Raw genomic sequence first — 21,568 nt, 5'->3', positions numbered from 1 at the left:
GGTGGCGGGAGGAAACAGACTCGGGAGGCCACAGTGTAGAGTCTGTCGTTTATAGGTCTCTGCCAGTCTCGTCCGTCCGTCTGTCTCTGTATGTGTGTATCTCTACCGAAGGGGTGAGGGGGACTCATGTAAAAATCCAAAATACAATCCTGACTGAGCACCCGCAGTGCTGGTCAGTCCCAGTGAGGCTGTAACACCTCAAGCAAGCCGTGGCACGCAGGGCTGAGGCCCTCACTGCCGACCGGGGTCCACACCTAGCCCCTCAGCCAGCCTTCCTCCTGGGGCCTCTAGGAGACAGTGGGGTCCTTGGCTTTGGGGGGCTCAGAGCCCGTCAGCAGGGAGATGGTGGGGTCATCTGTGTAGTCGTCCCCCTCCGAGAAGTAGGACCCCTCCCCCAGCTCGAAGAGCACGGGCAGGTCGCTGCTTCCCATGTCCACGGAGCCCGGGTCCACCAAGAACAGGGGTTGCGCCGTGTAATGCACCAGCTGCTTCCCTGGGGGTGGGGACTGGGTCAGGGCACCGGCGGGGGCGGGGGGGGGGGACGCTGGGGCGGGGCGGGGCAGGGGCTCGGGGCTCGGCTCACCTGAGTCGGGGGTGCTGTTCTCTGCCTCAAGGGGCCTGGGCGGCTCCTGGGGAGAGAGGAGCTCCTGGATCTGCTGGGGCAGGAGGGGGCAGAGTGAGGGCTCCCCTCGCCGCCCCCCACCCCCACTCCCCCGCCGGCCCTGCCCCGCCTACGCACGCTGGCCAGGCTGCTGTCAAGGTCGGGCAGGCTCATGTCGGGCACGGTCACCGAGGGGCTGAACAGCTGCAGGAGGGGAGGGCAGTCAGGCTGTGCCCGTGGGCTGGGAGCAGGGTGGGGGTGGGGAGGCACTCACATCCAGCAGGGCGCTCGTGTCCACGCTGAAGCCGTGGCTTGTCAGCATGGTCTGCAGGTTGTCCAGGTTGGAGTCCATGGCGTCCAAGTGGTCACTGAGTTCAGTCCTAGCCAGAGTGGGTGGGGCAGGTCAAGTGGAGCTCCAGGCACCCCCAGCCAGATGCCCTCCTGCCGGCGCTCACATGCACCAGCCAGGGGGGCTGCCCTCAGCTAGAGCCCAGCCCGCTGGGGCCCCGTCGCGCACCCGGTGTGGGCCCAGGGGACGTGCGTGCCGGCCGGTCCTGTCACTGTGAGGCCCAGTGAGGCCTCTGGCAGCACTTGGGGCTGGGCCAAGATGGCAGGGGGGCCCAGGAGGGGTTTAGTGCTCAGGACGGGCTGGGGGCAGTTCTTCAGGCTTGACAAGGTCTTGCCTTCACGCTGGAAGACGGCAGGGATGGGGAGAGGGAACCGTGAGCAGGGTGCGGAGGGCTGGTCTCTGCCCTGGGTCTGGAGACAGTGGCCAAGAAGGCCCCGGGCCACCTGGCGGATCTGTGCCACTGGAGGGGTGGCCTGGCCGGCTCTGGGAGGTGTCCACGGGGCCCCGCCCTGCCCTGAGGGGAAGCTGGTCAGCACAGCAGCCAGGACGCTGGCTGCCCCGGTAGCAGTTGCCAGGCTGGGAGGCCCAGCTCTGTCCGTCAGTGACCTGGGGCACTGGCTTGGGCCCCAGAGCCTGGGGTAGGGGGGAGGGCTGCTCCCTGTTGCAGAGGGCCCGGGACGCCTGTTCACCAGGCAGGGCCAAGTGCTCATGGCCAGGCCAGGGTCTGGTCCGAGGCTGGGGAGGGGCCTGAGCTCTGGCGGAGCCCTCCTCCCTCCCCAGTGGGGACGGCGCTAACCCTGGCTGGACTCGGCCATGCAGAGAGGAGGGGCAGGGGAAGAGGCGGGCGACCCCAGACATCTGTGGAGCGCGAGCCAAACTGCAAGATACAAAGACAAGAGCCCCCCGATTGCAGGTGGGGGCCGGGTGGACTCCGTGCCCCCCGCCCTTGCTCGCCTGGCCTCTGGGGCAAGCCCTCTGCTGGGCAGCAGGACAGGGGCAGTGGCCAGAGTGGCTCAGAGAGCAGGTGGGACAGGCCTGCGAGGCCACACACCCTTGGCTCCTGAGGCAGTGGGGACGTGGGACAAGCAAGCTCTGAGCTCAGGGCCAGGTCCGCTGGCGTCTCCCCCGGCAACCCGTGTCCACAGCCTGACGACCCCTTGTACCAGCCCCTCGAGGATGGTCCTGGCTAGAGGCCTGGCTGTGCTTCCAGGCGCCGCAGTGCAGGTGGGTGGGGTGGCACTCACTTGTCCAGGCAGGCTACGCTGAGGCACTTCTCAGGGGCCGAGGCAGGTGGGGGCGAGGGTGAGGGGTGGCGGCCCCCTGCGTCCGTGAGGGGTGTGGCCGGGGTGGTGGGGGCAGGCTCGCTTTCCCGCAGGATGGAGTCAATGAGGGCGGTTGGGGACAGGGGTATCTCCACGACAGAGGACGGGTGTCCAGGACTGGCCTCCTCCACCCGAGGGCTCCGAGGAGGGCTGGGGGGCTCCTCCTTGACGCGTACCAGGGGGCTGCTGGAGAGGGGCCTGCGCACACGGGGAGCACACACCTCAGTAGCCGCCTCTGTGGGCCCCCCCTTCTCCTGACTGTTGGATGACGTGGCCCCCACCTCTCGTCTACGCTTCCTCCCGGGGAGGCCAAGGGGCTGCTGGGGGCCAGTTCGGTGATGTCGGAGATGATGGGTCCGGAGCTGGCCACGGCGTCTGGGGAGTAGAGGCTGGAGCTGCTGTAGGCCGGGGAGGGAGCCTGCCATCGAAGGGAGGTGACCTGTGTGGCAGGACCGCCCGGGCCGCCCTGCCGCACCGCCCGGGCCCGCCCTGCCGACCGCGTGCTCACCGAGTAGGGGCCCGAGCCGTGGATGTGCTCCAGGGAGTACTGCCGGCCATACTTGGGCATGGAATGTGCCGAACTGCCGTCGTTCAGCATCAGGGGGCTGTGGGGGGAGAGGCGGGGTCAGGGCCCTCCCCCCGGCCTCGGCAGCCCGGCCTCAGCCAACAGGAGACAGGCTGGCCCGGGGCCCTGTGCTGAGGGACAGGCTCCCCCCACGCCTCACATTTTCCTCTTCACCCCCAGGATCCGGTTCGACTGCACCAGCGAGATGAGGAACTGGATGAGCTGTGGGCGGAAAGGCACAGTCAGCCGGGCCGAGGGTGGGACCCAGCTGGCGCCCCCCGGGCCCGCGGGCGCACCTTGTTGACGACCTTCTGCTGCTGGGCGTGCTTCTGCCGCAGGCTGGCCACCTCCCGCCACAGGGCCTCGTTCTCGCTGGAACACACCGGGCGGGGTCAGACGCCCCGTGCCCCCTCCCCCGCCCCGGGCAGGGCTCGCTGGCACCGCGGCCCCTCTGTGCTCTGCCTAGCCCCGGGGGGACATACAGACGCAGCAGGTGGGGCGCCAGTTGGGAGGGGCTCCTAAGGGAACTTAGGCAGAACACAGGGCTGGGCACGCTGAGGTGGCAGACCCTTGAGTGTCCGCCCTCCAACCCCGAGCCGTCTCTGCCCCAAATGAACACAAGGAGAGGAGGGAAGGCCAGGGGCGCAGTGCAGCCCAGCTCTTCAGGGGGTCATCCCATGCCTCTGGGGGGCTCGGAGCCCCTCACCAGGACTGGAAATGGCTGACAGGTGACTTCAGGGGGTGGAAAGGGCCACCTGAGCACCATCTTCCCAACGGGGCAAGCTAGGGCTGTGATCAGGCCATGGCCAGCCCCCTGAACGTCTCACTGACATGGAACTGACCCCCTTGGCCTCACCTTGAGAGGTACCGATGTCCTGGGAGCCCATGCTCACCTAGCCCCCATCTCCAGGGGTCATACAGTTAGTGGCTTCTGCCTGACCCCAAAGTGAGGGCAGCCAGAGCCCAGGAGCCTCTTCCATGACCCTGGAGTCATGAGGCCCTGCCCCGAGGGGATCTGAGGCCACATGAAGCTGAGCTGAGGGTAGCCACCCTAGGCTGTGGTTTCTGAGGTCCCCAGGGCCCCCAAGTGCATCGGAAAAGGCCCAAGCCAGCCTTCTTCGGGGTCCTGGTTGAGGACAGGAGCACAGGGCTGGTTATGTGGCCAAACGTGCCCGAGGGGTGGTGGGGACCAGCGGGAGAGCCAGCACCATGAGGGCCATGAAGACCCTGTCACCCTGGCCCGCAGGGTGCACACGCGGGAGGCAGTGGGAGGAGCCCAGCTCTGCCTGTTGGGACAGGACGCGGGTCGGACCCTGTCTCCCAGGAAGTGAGCACAAGTCCAAACCTAATTCTGCATTTGGAGAGCACAAGGCCTGGGTGCCTGTCACAAACCGTGGGAGGCGGGGCTGGTGGGAAGAGGCCCCAGGAGGCAGTGGCCAGCGACCAGGCCTGCCCTGCTCCTGCCTGCTCCTTCCTCAGGCTGCCTCCGCAGGGGCCCCTCATCCCTCCATCTCCCTGCCCAGATGCCCCCGCAGCACTCGCTGCATGGAACCTACTGCTTCATGGCCAGGAGTTTGGAGTCCATGCTCTCCTGCTTCCCCTTCATGAGCTGCACATCCGTGAGCAGCTTGGTGACACTGTCCTGGCGAATCTTTATGTCCTCATTCTTCAGCGTGGATACCTGGGTTCCCAGGGGGAACAGTCACTGAGATGCACCCCCCCTCCCCGGGACACAGTGCCAAGGCCAAGGGGCTGGCGGTCTGGAGAGGGGCCTTCACTGTGGTGGCTGATGGGGGAACGGGCAAGGGGAGTCCAAGACACACAAGCAGGGAGGGGAGGGCCCATCAGGAAAAGGACTTGGCGTAGCGAGGCCAGGCCAGCAGGCCGCCGCTGAGCTGCCCTCAGCAGTGGATAGGCCCGGCAGGACAGTAAGTGGATGCTGCGTCCCCGCACAGCCTGGAGGAAGGTCTGAGGCAGAGAGAGGGAGGCTGGCTACTCACACTGGTCACTTTCCTCTTGATGTTCTCAAGGAGCTGCTCCTGGCCACGCAGGAAGCATGGGTGCTGGAACTCAGTGTCGTCCCTCTCTGGCTTGACCAAGCCACCCTGCTCAATGTGGACCACCTTCCGGAAGCCGTCTGCATATGGCGGGGTGGGGGCCACTCTGCCTCAGGGCTGAGGACCAGACCCCCAACGACAGCCCAGCCAATGCCCCGCTGAGGGGCATCAGAGGGTCCCAGAGGAGAGCTCGGCCTGGAGCGGCTCTGGTCCCACCACCGCTGGCAGCCGCTGGGTCTAAGGGAGACCCCACATCCCCAGATGACGAGCCCTCCCCACCACGTGGCTGTGTCCGGCTGGGGCTTCACCAACTCTTCCCTGAGGACTCTGGGCTCAGGCCTGCTGGCCGCTGGCCGCCCAGCTACGAGAAGCTGCGGCTGCATCCTTCACCGCAGTGGCACAGAGCCTCTGTGGAGGCGGCCCTCCATCCCTGCCCCGCACGCCGGGAGGGCTGGGTACTCACACATGTTGAGCTGCCGCACGAAGCTGGCCATGTTGTTGTGCTTGAAGTACTTGGGCAGCACCTCCTTGGCAAACTGGCCCTGGTCAAACACGTGGAAGCTGTTCCCGCTCTGCTGGGAGACACGCCACCGAGTCACACGCTGCCAGCGAGGGAGACGCTGCCGCCGAGAGGTGGGCAACCCCCATGCCTGCCCCCTCGGCAGGGGGGGACGCCCGTGACCATCAGCCACATGGGCCTGGTGCCTCTGCCCCGTTGGAAAGTCCTGCTCCAGGCTTCCAGAGGCTCCCCAAACACACAGCATTCCAGACCCAGTTTTTAGGGATCTTGTTTTCGCCTTACCACCAAACTCTCCCCAAGAGCAGCTAAGACCCCAGAGTGAGGCAGCCAAGAGAAGGGGAGCCTGACTTGAGTCACTCTGGAGGGAAACACACGGTTGTGTTCAGAACCGCAAGTCCGCTCCTCGGTGGGCGTCTGAGACCCCCAACAGAGTGGCTACACTACTCTTCCTCCATCTCCTTTCTGACCTAAACCAGGAGCTACCAGGAGGGTCAGGGTCCTGGAGCAGGGACAGAGTGGTGAGGGGAGCTGGGGCGGGGGGTGAGAGTCTACGAGAGACACCGGGCACGGCTTCCCCAGTCAGAGAGGGCACTAGAGGTAAGGAGCGCGAGAAGCCAGAGAGGATCCCCCAGGTGCCCGAGGAGAGCTGGAGGCTGGCCAGCCCACGTGTGCGTGCATGTGAAGACAAGCTCGGACAGAAGCATGCGAGGGGTGCAGAGGGTGGAGGAAGGACCTCTGGAGACTCTCCTCCAAAGCAGCGGTAAGAAAACTGGCAAAAACGTTAGAGTGCACTTTTCCAGAACTCTGAAAATCAGTCAAAGGGCTATAGCAACATGGGGGGCATTTACTCAAGAACAATGGTTCCCTGGCAGTAAGATCCGAGAGCGCTGTGGGAGTCTGACTTGCCCTACTCCCGCCTCCCCTCCTGCAGCCATGAAAACCAGCAGCTGAAATCACAGAACCCTGGCACCCTGGCAGCCACTGGGGTGACGACAGGGCTGGGGCTTCTTCAAGGCCCCACTCTCAGAGAATTCCTATTTTACTGGTCTGACAGCTCCCTTTGCCACTGGCAAAGCTGTCTTTGCTTGATTTGACCCCAAACTCTCCCAGTATAAAAAGCCTTTTCCCTGGGGATGTTTGTTGATAACACCAAAAGAGGACTTTAAAACTTTGTGGCTGTCTAAGGCAGAGGATAACAGTTAAGGCAAAAAACAAGCTAACCAGAAAACTTAAAAGAAAGAGCTGGGGAGGGGCGCCTGGGTGGCTCAGTTGTTAAGCATCCTGCTTTCAGCTCAGGTCATGATCCCAGGGTCCTGGGATCAAGCCCCGCATCGGGCTCCCTGCTTGGCGGGAAGCCTGCTTCTCCCTCTCCCACTCCTCCTGCTTGTGTTCCCTCTCTTGCTGTGTCTCTGTCAAATAAATAAATAAAATCTTAAAAAAATAAAATAAAATAAAATGAAAGAGCTGGGGAATGAGATATCGAGAGGGGTTTTGAAAAGCTCCAAAATATTCCTGGGAACCCAGAAGTCACATGCATGTGCAGGGCTCTGTGGAGAATCAGGATAAGACCTGAAAAGGCCCTAAGCTTGCACCTCTGGCTGACTTCAAGGCTCTGCATCAGCACCAAACAGAGGATGAAATAGAGGCACCACTGCCTGGCTGAGTGCTGAAGGCGTACCCCGATGCATACACAGAACCCCCAGCAAAAAATGGTGCAGTTATGGGTTCCAGGCATTAAAGGAAATTTCTGTCCCCTTCACTACCTGATTACGACGCTAACCAAGGAAAGACTTCAGTGGTCACAAACAACGAAGACCATAAATTGTCCAGAAATAGTTCAGAAAAGTCATGAGACAAATAAATACCAACAACTACAAGAAAGAGCAATTGCCCTGGGGAGGAGGGAGGAGCTGATGTTCAGAACCTAACATATACCACCTTATTTTAACTGAAAGTCCAATTTTCTTTCTTTCTTTTTTTTTTTTAAGATTTTATTTATTTATTTGACAGAGAGACAATGAGAGAGAGAGCACATGAGAGGGGGGAGGGCCAGAGGGAGAAGCAGACTCCCCGCCGAGCAGGGAGCCCGATGGGGGACTCGATCCAGGGACTCCAGGATCATGACCTGAGCCGAAGGCAGTCGCTTAACCAACTGAGCCACCCAGGCGCCCTGGAAGTCCAATTTTCAATAAAAAAGAGACATGCAAAGAAAAAAGGCCTGGCCTATATACTGGAAAAAAAAGCAATCAGTTGAAACCATCCCTAAGGAAGCTTAGAAGTTGGGTTTATTATACAAAGACTTTATATCAGCTATTTCAAATGTGTTCAAAGACCAAAATGAAACTGCATCTAAAGAAATATAGGAAAGCATGAAAATATCTCATAAAATAACGAATATCAATAAAGATAAAAATCATAAAAGTGAACCAAATCAGAATTGTGGAGTTAGGAAGTATAATAACTCACACATAAAACTCACTAGAGGGGCTTGAGAGCAGATCTGAGCACAGACAAGAAGGAATCAGCAAATATGAGGATAGGTCAATTGAGATTATCCAGTCTGAGGAACAGAGAGAGAAAACAGTGAAGAAAAATGGACAGAGTCTCAGAGACTGTGGGTTACTACCAAACACTGGCTTATGCATAATGGGAGTCCCAGCAGGAGAGGAGAGAACAGAAGGAATAATGGCTAAAAACTCCCCAAATTTGATGAAAAATGTCCAGGAAGCCAAACAAACTCCAAGCAGGATAAACTCAAAGAGAGTCACATCTAGATACTTCATAATCAACCCGCAGGATGAAAAGACCCAGAGAGAATTTTGAAAGCAACAGGGAGAACAGACTCATCATGTACAAGGGAGCCTTAATAAGATTAATAGCTGATTTCTCATCAGAAACCATGGAGGCCAGAAGGCAGTGGGATGACATTTAAAGGGGCTGAAAGAAAAAAACCTGTCAACCAAGAATTCTATATCCAGCAAAAGCACCCTTTGAAAATGAAGGAGCAATTTCCCCTTCTGGGATGTCAAGTGTGAGGAGATCTACTGAACCACTCCCAAGTGAAACAAACAAAGCTTATTTAAATCATTTAAAGTCTCTGGAAATTATCCTAAAAGCATACAACAAATAAGAATATTTATTTAAGAAAACCTACTGGGGCACCTGGGTGGCTCAGTCATTAAGCGTCTGCCTTTGGCTCAGGTCATGACCCTGGGGTCCTGGGATCGGGTCCTGCATTGGGCTCCCTGCTCAGCAGGAAGCCTGCTTCTCCCTCTCCCACTCCCCCTGCTTGTGTTCCCTCTCTCGTTGTATCTCTGTCAAATAAATAAAGAAAATCTAAAAAAACAAAATGAAAAGAAAACCTACTAAAACTATGTAGGAATACTGAGCCTGCAGCATCTGAGCCACAAGCTGTCCCCCCCCCCCCACTCCAGTTCACTTTGACTGATGCTACACTCTGGGAGGGCATGGTCAGGAAGATGGGGGTCCCTTTCCCCTCTGTTTCCAATCAAGGCTTACTGTATCTCACTGAGAAGGGAAGGCCACCCAGCATTTCTCATCCTGTCCAGGTCAACAGGCTAAATTCCTGGTGATTGCAACCAAGAGGTTGGTTGGGGTGGGGGGGGGGAGTTTGCCCCTATCCATATAATGCACGCTGTACCCCAGGCTTGGCAGGCTGAGTGTACTGAGCCCCTGACTGCCGTCCCCCCAGCTAGCATGTAGGGTAGAGCATCCATGCTGAGAGAGTCAAGCTGGGAAGACAAGAGGCCACTGCCCTGCCCAGTGCCTGGAGTAGTGCCTCAGAGAGTTCCCCAGGAGAGAGGCAGTCCAAAGGAAAGAGAGCTCTGAAGGTCTCCCCAAGCAAACTCACTTTATGTGAAACAAAGTGTAGAAAAGTTCAAGTCTAAGGCTGCTCTTGAAAACAGTAGCACCTCTATATTAAGAATAACAAGCTCGAGGGGCGCCTGGGTGACTCAGTTGGTTGCGTGCCTGCCTTTGGCTCAGGTCATGATCTCAGGATCCTGGGATTGAGTCCTGCATCAGGTTCCCTGCTCAGCGAGAAGTCTGCTTCTCCCTCTGCCTGTGCTCCGCCCCCAACCCCCACTCATGCGCTCTTTCAAAAAAAAAAAAAAATCTTAAAAAGAAAAAAAAAAAGAGTAACAAGCTCAAGGGGCACCTGGGTGACTCAGTTGGTTGAGCATCCATCTGACTCTTGATTTTGGCTCAGATCATGATCACAGGGTCGTGGAATTGAGCCCCACATCCAGCTCCATTCTCAGTGGGGAGTCTGCTTGAGATTCTCTCTCCCTCTGTCCCTCCCCAGCTCCCATGCACACACTCCCTCCCTCTCTCAGGTAAATAAATCTTAAAAAAACCCAAAACAACAAAACAAAAAAACCCAGTAACAGGCTCAACCACAGCCAGTTTGTTCACACAGGAAAGAGACAGCTGAGAGCCCTCCCAAGTCAGAACAAACCTCAGACCTTAAAGGCCGCCACTGCTTGAATGTAATTGGACAAGACTGTTCAACAATCTGTGCCCTGGGGCACTGTCAAAACCAACAGAACAGTCAGGCAGTAATTATAGAACCTACAGTCTGGGTGTAATACCCTATGAGGCAGTGAACTAACACAGCACGCAAAGAGAGGAAACAGACCTCACTAACATAACCTACAAGCCAGCAAAAACCAAAAACAAGCACAGGAGTGGCTGGGTGGGGTGGGCATCCAGAAGTACTGCATTGCCTAAAATGTACTTTTTCAACAAAATGAGACATGTAAAGAAATAGCAAAGTATGACCCACGCACAAGGGAAAAGAGAAAAACAATCACAGAAACAGCCTGTGAGAAACAAGACGTCAGATTTAACCAAGACTTCAAAGAATACATTATAAATATGTTTAGAGAGTCAAGGAAATCATAGTCAAGGAAGATGAGGTGACAGTGCCTCAGCAAAGGGACAGTAACAGTAAAAAAAAAAAAAAACAGTAATCACAAAGCAGAGTCAGACAAAAACTCCAAAGTTCAACGGTACGATAACGAAAATGAGAAATTTACTAGAAGGGCTCAACAGCAAATGTGAACTGGCAGAAGAAAGAATCAGCAAATTTGACAATGGACTGATAGAGATTATGAAAGCAGAAGAACAGAGAGAAAACAGTAAAGAAAAAATGAAAGGAGCCTCAAAAACACGTGGGACATCTTTAGCTGCACCAACATATATGTAAATGGAGTACCATAAAGAGAAAGGAATGGAACAAACATTCAAAGAAATAAGGCCTGAAAACTTCCCAAATTTGCTTTTAAAAAAATCCATAAATATGGTATGCCATTCCATTTACTTAGGTCAACTTTGCTTTCTTTCATGAGTGTTTTTACAATTCTATAGTTTTGACATACAGATCCCTGCATGTTTTACCAGACTTCTCTTTAAGTACTCTTCCCTCCAACCCCGAACAGCTGTAAATGATGTTTTAAAAAATATCAATTTCCTATCTTTCATCAGAAATGTAATTGATTGGGCACCTGGGTGGTTCAGTCGATTAAGCGTCTGCCTTCGGCTCAGGTCACGATCCCAGGGTCCTGGGATGGAGCCCCACATCATGCTCCCTGCTCACTGGAGAGTCTGCTTCTCCCTCTACTCCATCCCCCTGCTTGTGCTCTCTCTCTAATAAATGAAATCTTAAAAAAAAAAAGAAAAAAAAGGAAATGCGATTGATTGGGGAACCTAGGTGACTCAGTTGGTTAGGTGACTGCTTTTGGCTCAGGTCATGGTCCCAGAGTCCTGGGATCAAGCCCCACATCAGGTTCCCTGCTCAGCAGTGAGTCTGCTTCTCCCTCTCCCTCTGCCCCTCTCCCTGCTCATGCTCTCTCTCAATAAAATCTTAAAAAAAAAATGCAATTTATTTTTGTGTGTTGACCTTGTATCTAGTGACCTTGCAAAACTCATTGTTTAGTTCTAGGAATATTTTTAAAAAAAATTTTAAAGAATATTTTATTTATTTATTTGACAGAGAGAGAGAGAGCACAAGTGGTGGGAGCAGCAGAGGGAGAGGGAGAAGCAGGCTCCCTGCATGTGGGGCTCGATCCCAGGACCCTGGGATCATGACCTGAGCCGAAGGTAGATGCTTAACTGAGTCACCCAGTCGCTCCTTTAATTTTTAGAAATTAAAAATTTTTTTTGAGAGTATGCATGTGTGAGCGGGGGGGTGGGGAGGTGGGGGGGCGGGTAGGGGTAGGGTCAGAGGGGAGAGGGAGAGACTCTTAAGCAGTCACCAAGCCCAGCCTGGAGCCCAACACAGGGCTTAATCTCACAACCCTGAGATCATGACCTGAGACAAAATCAAGAGTTGGATACTTAACCAACTGAGCCATCCAGGCCACCCCTAGTTCTGGGATTATTTTTGTAGATTTCTTGGGACTTTCTATGTAGACAATCATGCTATCTCTGATTAAGGTCGGCTTTATTTCTTCCTCTCCAATATATATTCCTTTAATTTCTTTCTCTTGTCTTCAAGTACTGGACAGGCCTTCTGGTACAATGTTGACTAGAACTGGGGAAAATAGACACTGTGCCTTGTTCTGATCTTAGGGGAAAAGCATTCAGCCTCTCCTACCATTAAGCATGACGTTAGGTGTAGGTTTCTTTGTAGACCCTTTTGTATCAGGCTGAAAAAGTCCCCACTATTCCTAGTTTCCTGAGGATTTTTTTTTTTTTTTTACAAACATATTTTGTCAAATGCTTTTTCTGCAAATAATATGTTCATGTGGTTTTTCTTCTTTAGGTTGTTAACACAGTGAATTATACTGACTTGATTTTAAAATCTTGAACCACCCTTGCATTTCTGGAATAAGTTCCATATGTTGTGACATTACTTTTTAAATATATATTGCTAGATTTGCTCATATTTTATTATGAAAGATACTGGTCTGTTGTTTTCTCGGACTGTTTTTGTCTGACTTTTTAAGTTTATTTAGTTTTAAGTAATCTCTACACCCAATGAGGGGTGTACCAGCGCTGTTATTTGTGATCACTAGCATTCAACAGATGTGATGGTATTTGAGGACGGGTTACAAAAGCTACCTGGGGCTCTTGCTCTCTTGGATCCCTCGCTCTGAGAGAAGCAGGCTGACCTGCTGTAGGCAGCCCTAAGGAGAGGCTCACGTGGTGAGGAATGAAAGTCTCTTGCCAAAAGCTACTTGCCACAAAACACTTGAGTGAACTTGGAGGCAGGTCTCTCTTCAGTCGTCTTGACATGATTGCAACCTCAATGAGAGACCTTGAATCAGAATCAGTCTGTGACTCTCAGAAACTGTGAGGTTTGTTGTTTTACCAGTTAAGTCTTGAGATATTTGGTTACACAGCAATAAGCAATACAAGCACTAAATATTTTGTGTGTGTTTTAAAGATTTATTTATTGGGCGCCTGGGTGGCTCAGTTGGTTAAGCGACTGCCTTCGGCTCAGGTCATGATCCCGGAGTCCCGGGATCGAGTCCCGCATCGGGCTCCCTGCTCAGCAGGGAGTCTGCTTCTCCCTCTGACCCTCCCTCCTCTCGTGTGCTCTCTCTATCTCATTCTCTCTCTCAAATAAATAAATAAAATCTTTAAAAAAAAAATAAAGATTTATTTATTTATTTTAGCAGGGGGCGGGGGCAGAGGGAGAGGGAGAGCATCCCAAGCAGACTCCTCGCTAAGCGCAGAGCCCGACGTGGGGCTCAATCTCATGACCCTGAGATCATGACCTGAACTGAGATCAAGAGTCAGGTGCTCAACCAACTGAGCCACCCAGGAGCCTCTTTGTGTGTGTTTTTTTGAAGCTATTGTAAATATTTACATTTTCAACAGTTCATTGCTAGTGTGTAGAAATAGAACTGGTTTTTGTATACTAATGCTGACCTGTGGCCTCACTAAACTCATTTATTAGTTCTAGTAACTTTTTTTGGTAGATTCCTTGGGACTAAGTCAGTGACAATGTTTTCTATAAATGCAGACATTCTGACATCTCACCTTCCAATTTTTCGGTCTTTTATTTACTTGTTTGTCGTATTACTTGACCAGGGGATTATACAATTTGTTTTGTTTTGTTTTTTTTCATTGCATTTATTTATTTTTATTTTTATTTTTTGGAATTACACAATTTGTTAAAGAGAAGTGCTAAAAGCAGACATCCTGGACTTCTTTTCCATTGTTGGGGAGAAGTACCTGCTTTGTCCCCATTAAGTACAATGCCAGTTGTAGGTTTTTGCAGGTGCTTTTTTTTTTTTTCTTTCTATTTTATTTATTTATTTGCGAGAGAGAATGAGAGACAGAGAGCACGAGAGGGAGGAGGGTCAGAGGGAGAAGCAGACTCCCGGCTAAGCAGGGAGCCCGAGGCGGGACTCGATCCCGGGACTCCAGGATCATGACCTGAGCCGAAGGCAGTTGCTTAACCGACTGAGCCACCCAGGCGCCCTTGCAGGTGCTTTTTATTGGACTGAGGAATCGCCCTTACTAGTCTGCTGAGCTGTTATCATAAAGTGGATGTTACGTTTGCCAGTGTTTCTCCTTACTCCATTGAGATGGTCATGTGGTTCTTCTTCTATGTCCGCTGACGTGGTAAGTTACACTGAGTTCTGAATGCTGACCAGACTCCCATCTATGGAACTCCCTTCTGGCCTCAAGCATCAGAGTTGCTGAGGAGAAGGCAGCATTGTTCTGTCTATGTCCCTCTGTGCAATTCCCTTTCTTTTTCGGGCTGCTTTTAAGATTTTCTCTTCATCACCTGCTTTTAGCAACTTGATGGTGATATGCCCTGGTATGCTTTTTGTGCTTATCCTCCTTGGAAAGTCTTTTTTTTTTCCCCTAAAGATTTTATTTATTCATCTGACAGAGAGAGACACAGCGAGAGAGGGAACACAAGCAGGGGGAGTGGGAGAGGGAGAAGCAGGCTTCCCGCGGAGCAGGGAGCCCAATGTGGGGCTCGATCCCAGGACCCTGGGATCATGACCTGAGCCGAAGGCAGACGCTTAATGACTGAGCCACCCAGGTGCCTCATCCTTGGAAAGTCTTATAAGTCTTGGATCTGTGGGTTCATAGCTTTCCAAAAACTTGGATGGTTATGTCTAAGCATTCCCTCCCCCTTTATTCTTGAAGTTCGCTTGTGTGTCAGGCTGTGTGATATCGTCCCCATGAGGCTCTGCTCACTGTTTCCAGTCTGGTTTTCTCTGGACATCACTATGAATAGTTTCTATGGTTACTCTAGTTCAGTGATCTTCTCTTCTGCAGTATCTAATCTGTTAATCCCCTGCAGTGACTTATACAAATAAGCTTTGGATTTTAGAGTAACTTTAGGTTTACAGAAAAGTTGGGAAGATAGTACAGAGTTCTCATATACCCTGCACACTATTATTAACATTGTGTACTTGTCGCAAGTAATGAATCAATATACAGGTCTCCCCTGCTATCTGAAAGTAGAGTGTTCCCAAGAAATCTTTTGTAAGCCGAAATTCGTAAAGCAAAGAATTACCGCTAATTAATATGGAAAAATCTAGAGTAGTCACAGACCCCAAAAATAATCTTTCAGTTAGCTAAAACAGGTACTAATGTAGGTCTTTTTTAAAGCAAGATGGCATAACATGAACTTTCAAAAAAAGGGGCATGCCTGTACCTTATTATTAACTAAAGTTCCTATTTTATTCAGATTTCCTTAGTTTTTATCTTCTGTCCTTCTGTCCCAGGACATCATCCAAGGGATTATGTTACATTTAGTTATTATGTCTCCTTACATTCCCCTTGGCTGGGACAGTCTCTTAGACTTTCCTGGTTTCTCTTGACCTTGACAGTTTTGAGGAGTACTTGTCCGGTATTTTGTAGAATGTCACTCAATTTGGATTTGTCCTGTGTCTTTTCCTCATGACTAGTTGAGGTTATATAAGTTTTTGGAGGAAGACCACAGAGGTTAAGTGCCCTTCTCATGTCATGGCAAGGACGCACAATCTGAGGCCATGTCTATCAGGTGTCCCCACTGTAGTTGCCCCCCCCCCCCACTCTGTTGCTTCTTGGAAGAAAGTCACTATGTGTAGTCCACATATACAGGTGAGGAGATATGTGATGCCTCCCTGAAGGGGGATCTACACAAACAATGTGGAATTCTTCTGCATGGGAAACTTGTTCCATTGACATTTTATTCTCTGTCTTCATGGGTTTGCTTTACTTCTTTGAGCACTCGGAATATTTTTACAATTGTTTTAATGTCTTTGTTGGCTAGTTCCCATCACCCCTGGGAACACTGCTATGACTCTCCCCTTCTTTGTCATAGGACACACTCTCCTGCCAATTGGCTCACCTGTTAGTTTTGATAGGGCTCTGGACACGAGGGTTTTTATCTTGTGTCTAGGTTTTGTGATCTTCCTCCTGAGAGTGTTTTGTGTGGATCAGCCTGATCCTTTTACGGCTTTTCTTCAAATTCGATTACATTGTGTTTGGGGCAGATTTTCTTAATTCAGTCCCACTTCCAAGCTGTAGCTCTTTTAGTCTCTGCTGAATGCTCTGCATGTTCAATGTGGTTCCTCCAAATTGGCTGGGAGAACTCAGGTAATTCACGGCCCTGTGTGAGCTCTCCTCAATAGCTGTTCCTTTTCTAGAAGGTTCTCAGGCTGGCTTCATAGGTCTCATCCTATGGGCAGGTGGAACCAATACTCTGCTGAAGACCCAAAGGGGCTCATGTGCAGACTCCTGGAGCTCTTTCCTGGTACAGCTCCCTTCCCTGGTACCACATCTTGCAAACTCTAGCTGCCTTGGCTTTTCCAAAGTCTGGGCTGTTAGTTTGAAAACCGCCTCCAGGAAGAAAGCCTGGGCACCTGTGTGGCTTACCTGTCCTTCCTGTTTTCCAATCCTGAACATTGTTCAAGGGTTAAGCCCACAATGACTGTGTCCTACAAGCCCTACCTTAAGGGCCACCAGGAGTTTCAAAGGTTTCCTGGTGAATCCATCACAGAACACCATGTTCCATCTCCCTGCCTGATGATTCAAGACCCCTCCTTCTCTGCTACCTCTGGGGAATTCCTGGAGGTGGTCTTAGCTTTTCCTTGGGTATAATCAAAGCCTGTGATTAGAAGCATGGAAGCAGCAGGGAGAAGTGTGTGCCCAGCTGCTGGCTGGTGAGCAATGCCCTAATCCTGAGATGCACTTCTCTTTCCTTCTCTCCTTCCTTCCTTTTCTTTCTCTCTTTCTTTCTATTTAAAGTGAACTCTACACCCAGCATGGGGCTCGAACTCACAGCCTCGAGACCAAGAGTTGCACTCTCTACCCACTGAGCCAGCCAGGTGCCCTGAGATGCACTTTTTTTTTTTTTTTAAGATTTTATTTATTTGCGAGAGAGAGAATGAGAGACAGAGAGCATGAGAGGGAGGAGGGTCAGAGGGAGAAGCAGACTCCCTGCCGAGCAGGACTCGATCCCGGGACTTCAGGATCACGACCTGAGCCGAAGGCAGTCGCCCAACCGACTGAGCCGCCCAGGCGCCCCTGAGATGCACTTCTTAGTAACTGCCAAGTCTGACTGTGAATTTGGAGCCTCTGGCCTTATTTTTGACGGCACTAGGAATAATCTAAAACGAATCTAAATTCTGCAGGCATGTATGCTTTTGTAGAGAGGATCTCTGTCTTTGAGTATTTTCTCAAAGGCTCCGTGACCCCAAAGGGTTAATAACCACTGTATTCCATGAGGGGGACCATCTGCACTATCTACCCAGAACACTTCAGTCCCCCAAATGTCAACCCGAAGACTAGTCTGGCACGATGTGCCCTGGTCTCCTGTCTGGCTGGCCGACCCTCTCTGGGGTCCAGGGACACGGGCATTTGGGGCGGTAGGTGTGTGGCTGGAGCCATGTGGCCACAGCAGCCGAGAAATCCAGGCTGCAGAGGGAGGTGACAGGACGTGTGAGGCTGGTCGAGAAATGGAGGGTCACTTAGGTCCTCCTCCCCCGTCCTAGTTTTGTCCTTATCTGAGTGTGAGACCTTCGGCACCGTCATGTCCTGTTCTTCTTTCTGCTTAAGTTAGCTTATGTTAGTTCCTGCAACACAAGCACCCAACACAGTCCTCCTCATCTCTGGCCGCCGGCGTCCTGCACTCTGATCTCCAGGCCAGGGAACACGTGCAGGCCGGTGCCTCTGCTCACTCTGGCTTTCCGGCTCAAGAACGGAGGGGTCTGTGGTGGCAGCTGCTGTCCTCCTTTCACGGAAGACAGCCCCCCCCCCCTCCGAGGGAGAGGGCGCCTTGAAGCCAGAGCTGCAGGCTCCAGGGCCTATGGAGTGTGAGGACTCTGGCCTGGCCCCCATATCATACCCGATGGGAGCTCTTTGCACATTCCAGAGTGGGTCTATCCCACTGCCCCCTTCCAGGTCCTCGAATAAAGGATTCTGAGCACACACGGGTCCTGTGGGGTCAGGCGCGCACGGCTATGCTCCGGGCATCTACCTTCCCCCCACCCCCACCCCCACCCCCACCCCCAAGGAGGCCATCATGGCCCAGACCTCCAGCCCCGTTCGGAGACCCACATGCCCTGGGCCCCTCCTCACCCCGCACCCCCGCCCACCTCACCCCCTGGGGGGTGGCGGGAGGAAACAGACTCGGGAGGCCACAGTGTAGAGTCTGTCGTTTATAGGTCTCTGCCAGTCTCGTCCGTCCGTCTGTCTCTGTATGTGTGTATCTCTACCGAAGGGGTGAGGGGGACTCATGTAAAAATCCAAAATACAATCCTGACTGAGCACCCGCAGTGCTGGTCAGTCCCAGTGAGGCCAGGGTCTAACTAAGAAAACAGGTAGGGCAGGGCCAGCGTCTCGACCCTGTGGGCATGGGTGGGTGGGGGTCTCCTGCTGCCACCAGGAAATACAGAGTGCCTGGCAAAGACGGTCAGGGAGCAACAGCTGGTCTTCATCAGAAAGATGCTGGATTCAGGTCTGGTTTAACCAATCTCCAGCTTTTTTTGTTAAGTTTCCTGATGTTTTTGAGACTCAGTTTTCTCTTCTATTCTTCTTCTTCTTTTTTTTTTTTTTTTTTAGAGATTTTATTCATCCATCCATGAGAGACACAGAGAGAGAGGCAGAGGGAGAAACAAGCTCCCTACTGAGCAGGGAGCCCGACGTGGGACTCAATCCCAGGACCCCGGGATCATGACTGGAGCTGAAGGCAGACACTTAATGACCGAGCCACCAGGCGCCCAAAACTCAGTTTTCTTACCTACAAAATGGCCAACTGTCCCCTCCTTGCATGGCTGTGGATGGAGGAGAATTGATACTCTTGTGCAGGCGAGGTCTGAGGAAGCACAGCCGGGCTGCCGTGTGGTGGCCGCAGCCATCTACGTCAGGGAGGCCCTGCAGCATGCCGTCCAGCCTGCCGCTGGGAGCAGTAGCCTGCGGTGCTCCTTCAGCATTTTGGCTCAACGGACAGATCCCTAAAGGCAGGATCCAGAGGGCCTGCTGGGTCCTGGCAGCTGTCTGAGAACGAGCTCAGCAGGCTTGGGGGGTGCCTCACCTGGCTCTCAGTGTCTGGGGAGGAGGAGTGTCCCTGCCTGTCAAGGGAGCTCTGGAAATGGTCCATAGCCAGCTCTGAGTGTACAGGGGCGACCGTGGCCTGATTCACGGACAGTCCCAGTGGGTGTGGGAGGCACAGGCTGTAGGGCAGGAGAGCTGAGGCACACCCCAGGCTGCGCTCATGGTGGCCAAGTTCCCTCTCTGCAGCATCTCTAAAGACCCTTGCTTATCCAGCTGAGATGCCATGCCCAGTGCATCTTTAACTGTATCAGGATTTGAGGGTGAGTAAGCCAACGTAATCCTCTGGGGCAGTGACCTGTGGTCTGTCCCTCAGGCTGGGCAGAGGAAGCTCAACGCTGTCCAGACCTGACCCCACTGGCCGGAGGGTTTCTGGGACTGGACCCCTTCCCTCACCTTACTCAGCCTTGAGAGTCAGCCACCATACCTCTGACTGCCCCTTGTCCCCTAGGTCAAACGTGGTGAGTTTCTCTTGGTACAACTGTGAGAAAACTTCCAACACAAAGGGAAGACACCAAAAGCAAGGACATCAGAGCTCTCCAAGGCCTCTGAGAGCCAGACTCTGGGCCACAAGTCTGCAGAAGACCCTGTGTGGACTTTTGTGGTAGAGGCCACAGGTACAGGACCATCTCCTGACCCCGAGCCAGGCAGTTCCCCAGGCCCCTGCCCAGCCTGGAAAGGGCTTCCTTCCACTACTGAGTTACTGTTTGGTTTCTGTATTCATTGTTAGTGCCAGCCCCTACCACTATGTCCCGCTTGACCTGCATATAGACCAGGAAGGATCAAATACTCATGCTCCAGCCGGTTCCCCATCTCCCTTTCCCCTGACCCGATTCCCATCCCCCCAACGCCAACAGGATTCAAAGGCAGCCACTATAAGTGAGAGCTGTCACAGGCCTGATCATTCCTGTTCAAAGGCCTTGCCAGAACATAGAACACAGGCTGCAGGTCCTGGAGAGTAAGCTGGTGACACTTCACCCACATGCCTCACAATCTTTAAGCAGAAAAAGCAAGCAGATTAAGGGGCACCCTAGCAGGTGGGATGGATCACCCTGGCAGGATTAGACTTGGAATATTTCCCAGGGCATCTCTGATGCCCCTCCCCAATCTGGGTTTAAGAGTGTTTCCTGGAAGTTAGGGGAAGGAAAAAGAGGAAGAAGGAAGATAAAGGAAAACAGAAATGTGGGGTCACTTCCTTTGGTCAGAAAAATTCGAGGTCTGGAAAGAGGGGATGGCGGTAACACGGCAGCTTGTAGGAAAGCATGTTTCTCCTTTTCAGGGCCCTTGCCTGTCATCAGAGAAAACAGGTAGTGCACTGAGGAATGGAGTGCCCACACATGCAAGTCACGGAAACCAATACAAAGTGTCTCCAATAAGAACGCTGCATGATACCTAGTCTCTCTATTCCCAGTCTTCAGGCAGAGCAGCGCTTGAGCAAGCAGACAACCCAAGAGTCAGCTTCAACCTAAACATTTCATCATTCCTAACGGCTTAAGAGCATGAAAGGAAGTGCTTAGCAAAGTCTGAGAAACCCAGCGTCTTGGCCCTCAAGAGGTCGAGCATATTTGGAGGCACCCAGAGGCTCTGGACCAGGGTGGCCTTTCTTCAGGGCACCCATTTGCCAGCCCTGGGGTATGGCTCTGGCCTTCGCCAGACACGACATCCCAGGATGGGAACAGCAGATTCCGATCTTCAGCTCCAGACACACGCTCTGATTTACCTCTGCAAAACCGGAGCTGTCCGGTCTTGCAGGGTCAAACCTGGTAAACAAGCCTGCTGCCAGGCAACAGAAGACAGGGACCTGAATAAAGACGCCCTGTGAGGAACGAAAAACAAAGCGGCTCTAGGGAAACCCAGCTCCAGTACCTCTGGGCATGGGTTCGAGATCAGCTTGAACTTCACGGCGTTTTACTTTCTGTTTTCGTTCCTTTCCCCTTTGCACTAGAGCAACGCCCTCCAATGCACGCGCCACGTCCTAATTTTCCACGAATAGCTGCCGACCACACCACCCTGGTAGCTCACTTGATAAAATACAGACGGGCACCTGGGCACAAGGATCGCAGCGAGACCGGGTACCGCTCTACGGGCCGACACGCTCCCGCGATCGCCCGACAGTTAGCGACGACCGGAGGAGAGGCCCTTCCTCCCCAGCCCGGGCACCCTTGGCGTGGCGGGAGCCGACAGAGCGAGCCCCGCACGCTTTTCCCGCGAGCCCTGAGCCTGAGCCCCCGCCTCCCCACACCCCACCCCTCACGGGGCCTGGCCCCGGCCCCTCACCGGGCTCCAGCAGATAAGAGCGTCGGTGTCCGGGTCGCTCACGAGGGTCCACAGCTTGGTCAGGAAGGCCGGGACGTTGCTGGGCCCCGCCGCGCCGGGGCCCACGGGCAGGTCCATAGCGGGCTAGGCGGGGAGAGGCGGAGGTGACGACCGCGAAATGGGGCCTCGGGCCGGGCTAGCGCTGCCGACGCGCCTGCCGCCGGGGTAGCACCGCCGCCGCCGCCGGCTGCGCACACACGGCCCCGCGGCCTAGCATGGCCGCAGCCATCTTGCGACGGGCGCGCTCCCGCCGGCGCCACCCGCCCGCGTCGCCCGGGCGCGCGTACGCCCGCCCCGCCCCGCCCCGCCCC

At 53.5% G+C, this 21,568-nt stretch overlaps 1 protein-coding gene across 9 annotated transcripts; it reads right to left on the bottom strand.

Moving 5' to 3' along the window:
- Positions 1–36: 36 nt before the first annotated feature.
- Positions 37–21,518, bottom strand: HSF1 (heat shock transcription factor 1). Of its 9 annotated transcripts, none has more exons than XM_035012150.1 (14): positions 21,219–21,518; positions 5,358–5,469; positions 4,838–4,974; positions 4,394–4,518; positions 3,134–3,209; positions 2,998–3,059; positions 2,781–2,877; positions 2,554–2,690; positions 2,195–2,470; positions 1,747–1,827; positions 876–981; positions 740–805; positions 584–656; positions 37–493 (listed from the first exon to the last, which is right to left on the bottom strand). In XM_035012150.1, the coding sequence occupies exons 1-14, from the start codon at positions 21,333–21,335 to the stop codon at positions 288–290; spliced, it is 1,671 nt and encodes a 556-aa protein (XP_034868041.1). In that variant the 5' UTR covers positions 21,336–21,518; the 3' UTR covers positions 37–287. The 9 variants fall into 9 exon arrangements, with proteins under 9 accessions (XP_034868041.1, XP_034868042.1, XP_034868043.1 ...); XM_035012151.1 differs by having other exon boundaries at positions 584–653; XM_035012152.1 differs by having other exon boundaries at positions 5,358–5,466.
- Between the last annotated feature and the right edge of the window lie 50 nt (positions 21,519–21,568).

Source organism: Mirounga leonina, unplaced genomic scaffold (assembly GCF_011800145.1).
Source record: "Mirounga leonina isolate KUSES-001 unplaced genomic scaffold, KU_Mleo_1.0 Mir_165, whole genome shotgun sequence".
NCBI classification, from domain to species: domain Eukaryota; kingdom Metazoa; phylum Chordata; class Mammalia; order Carnivora; family Phocidae; genus Mirounga; species Mirounga leonina.
Note: the sequence above shows the minus strand (reverse complement) of the source record. Positions and strands in the feature narration are given on the sequence as shown.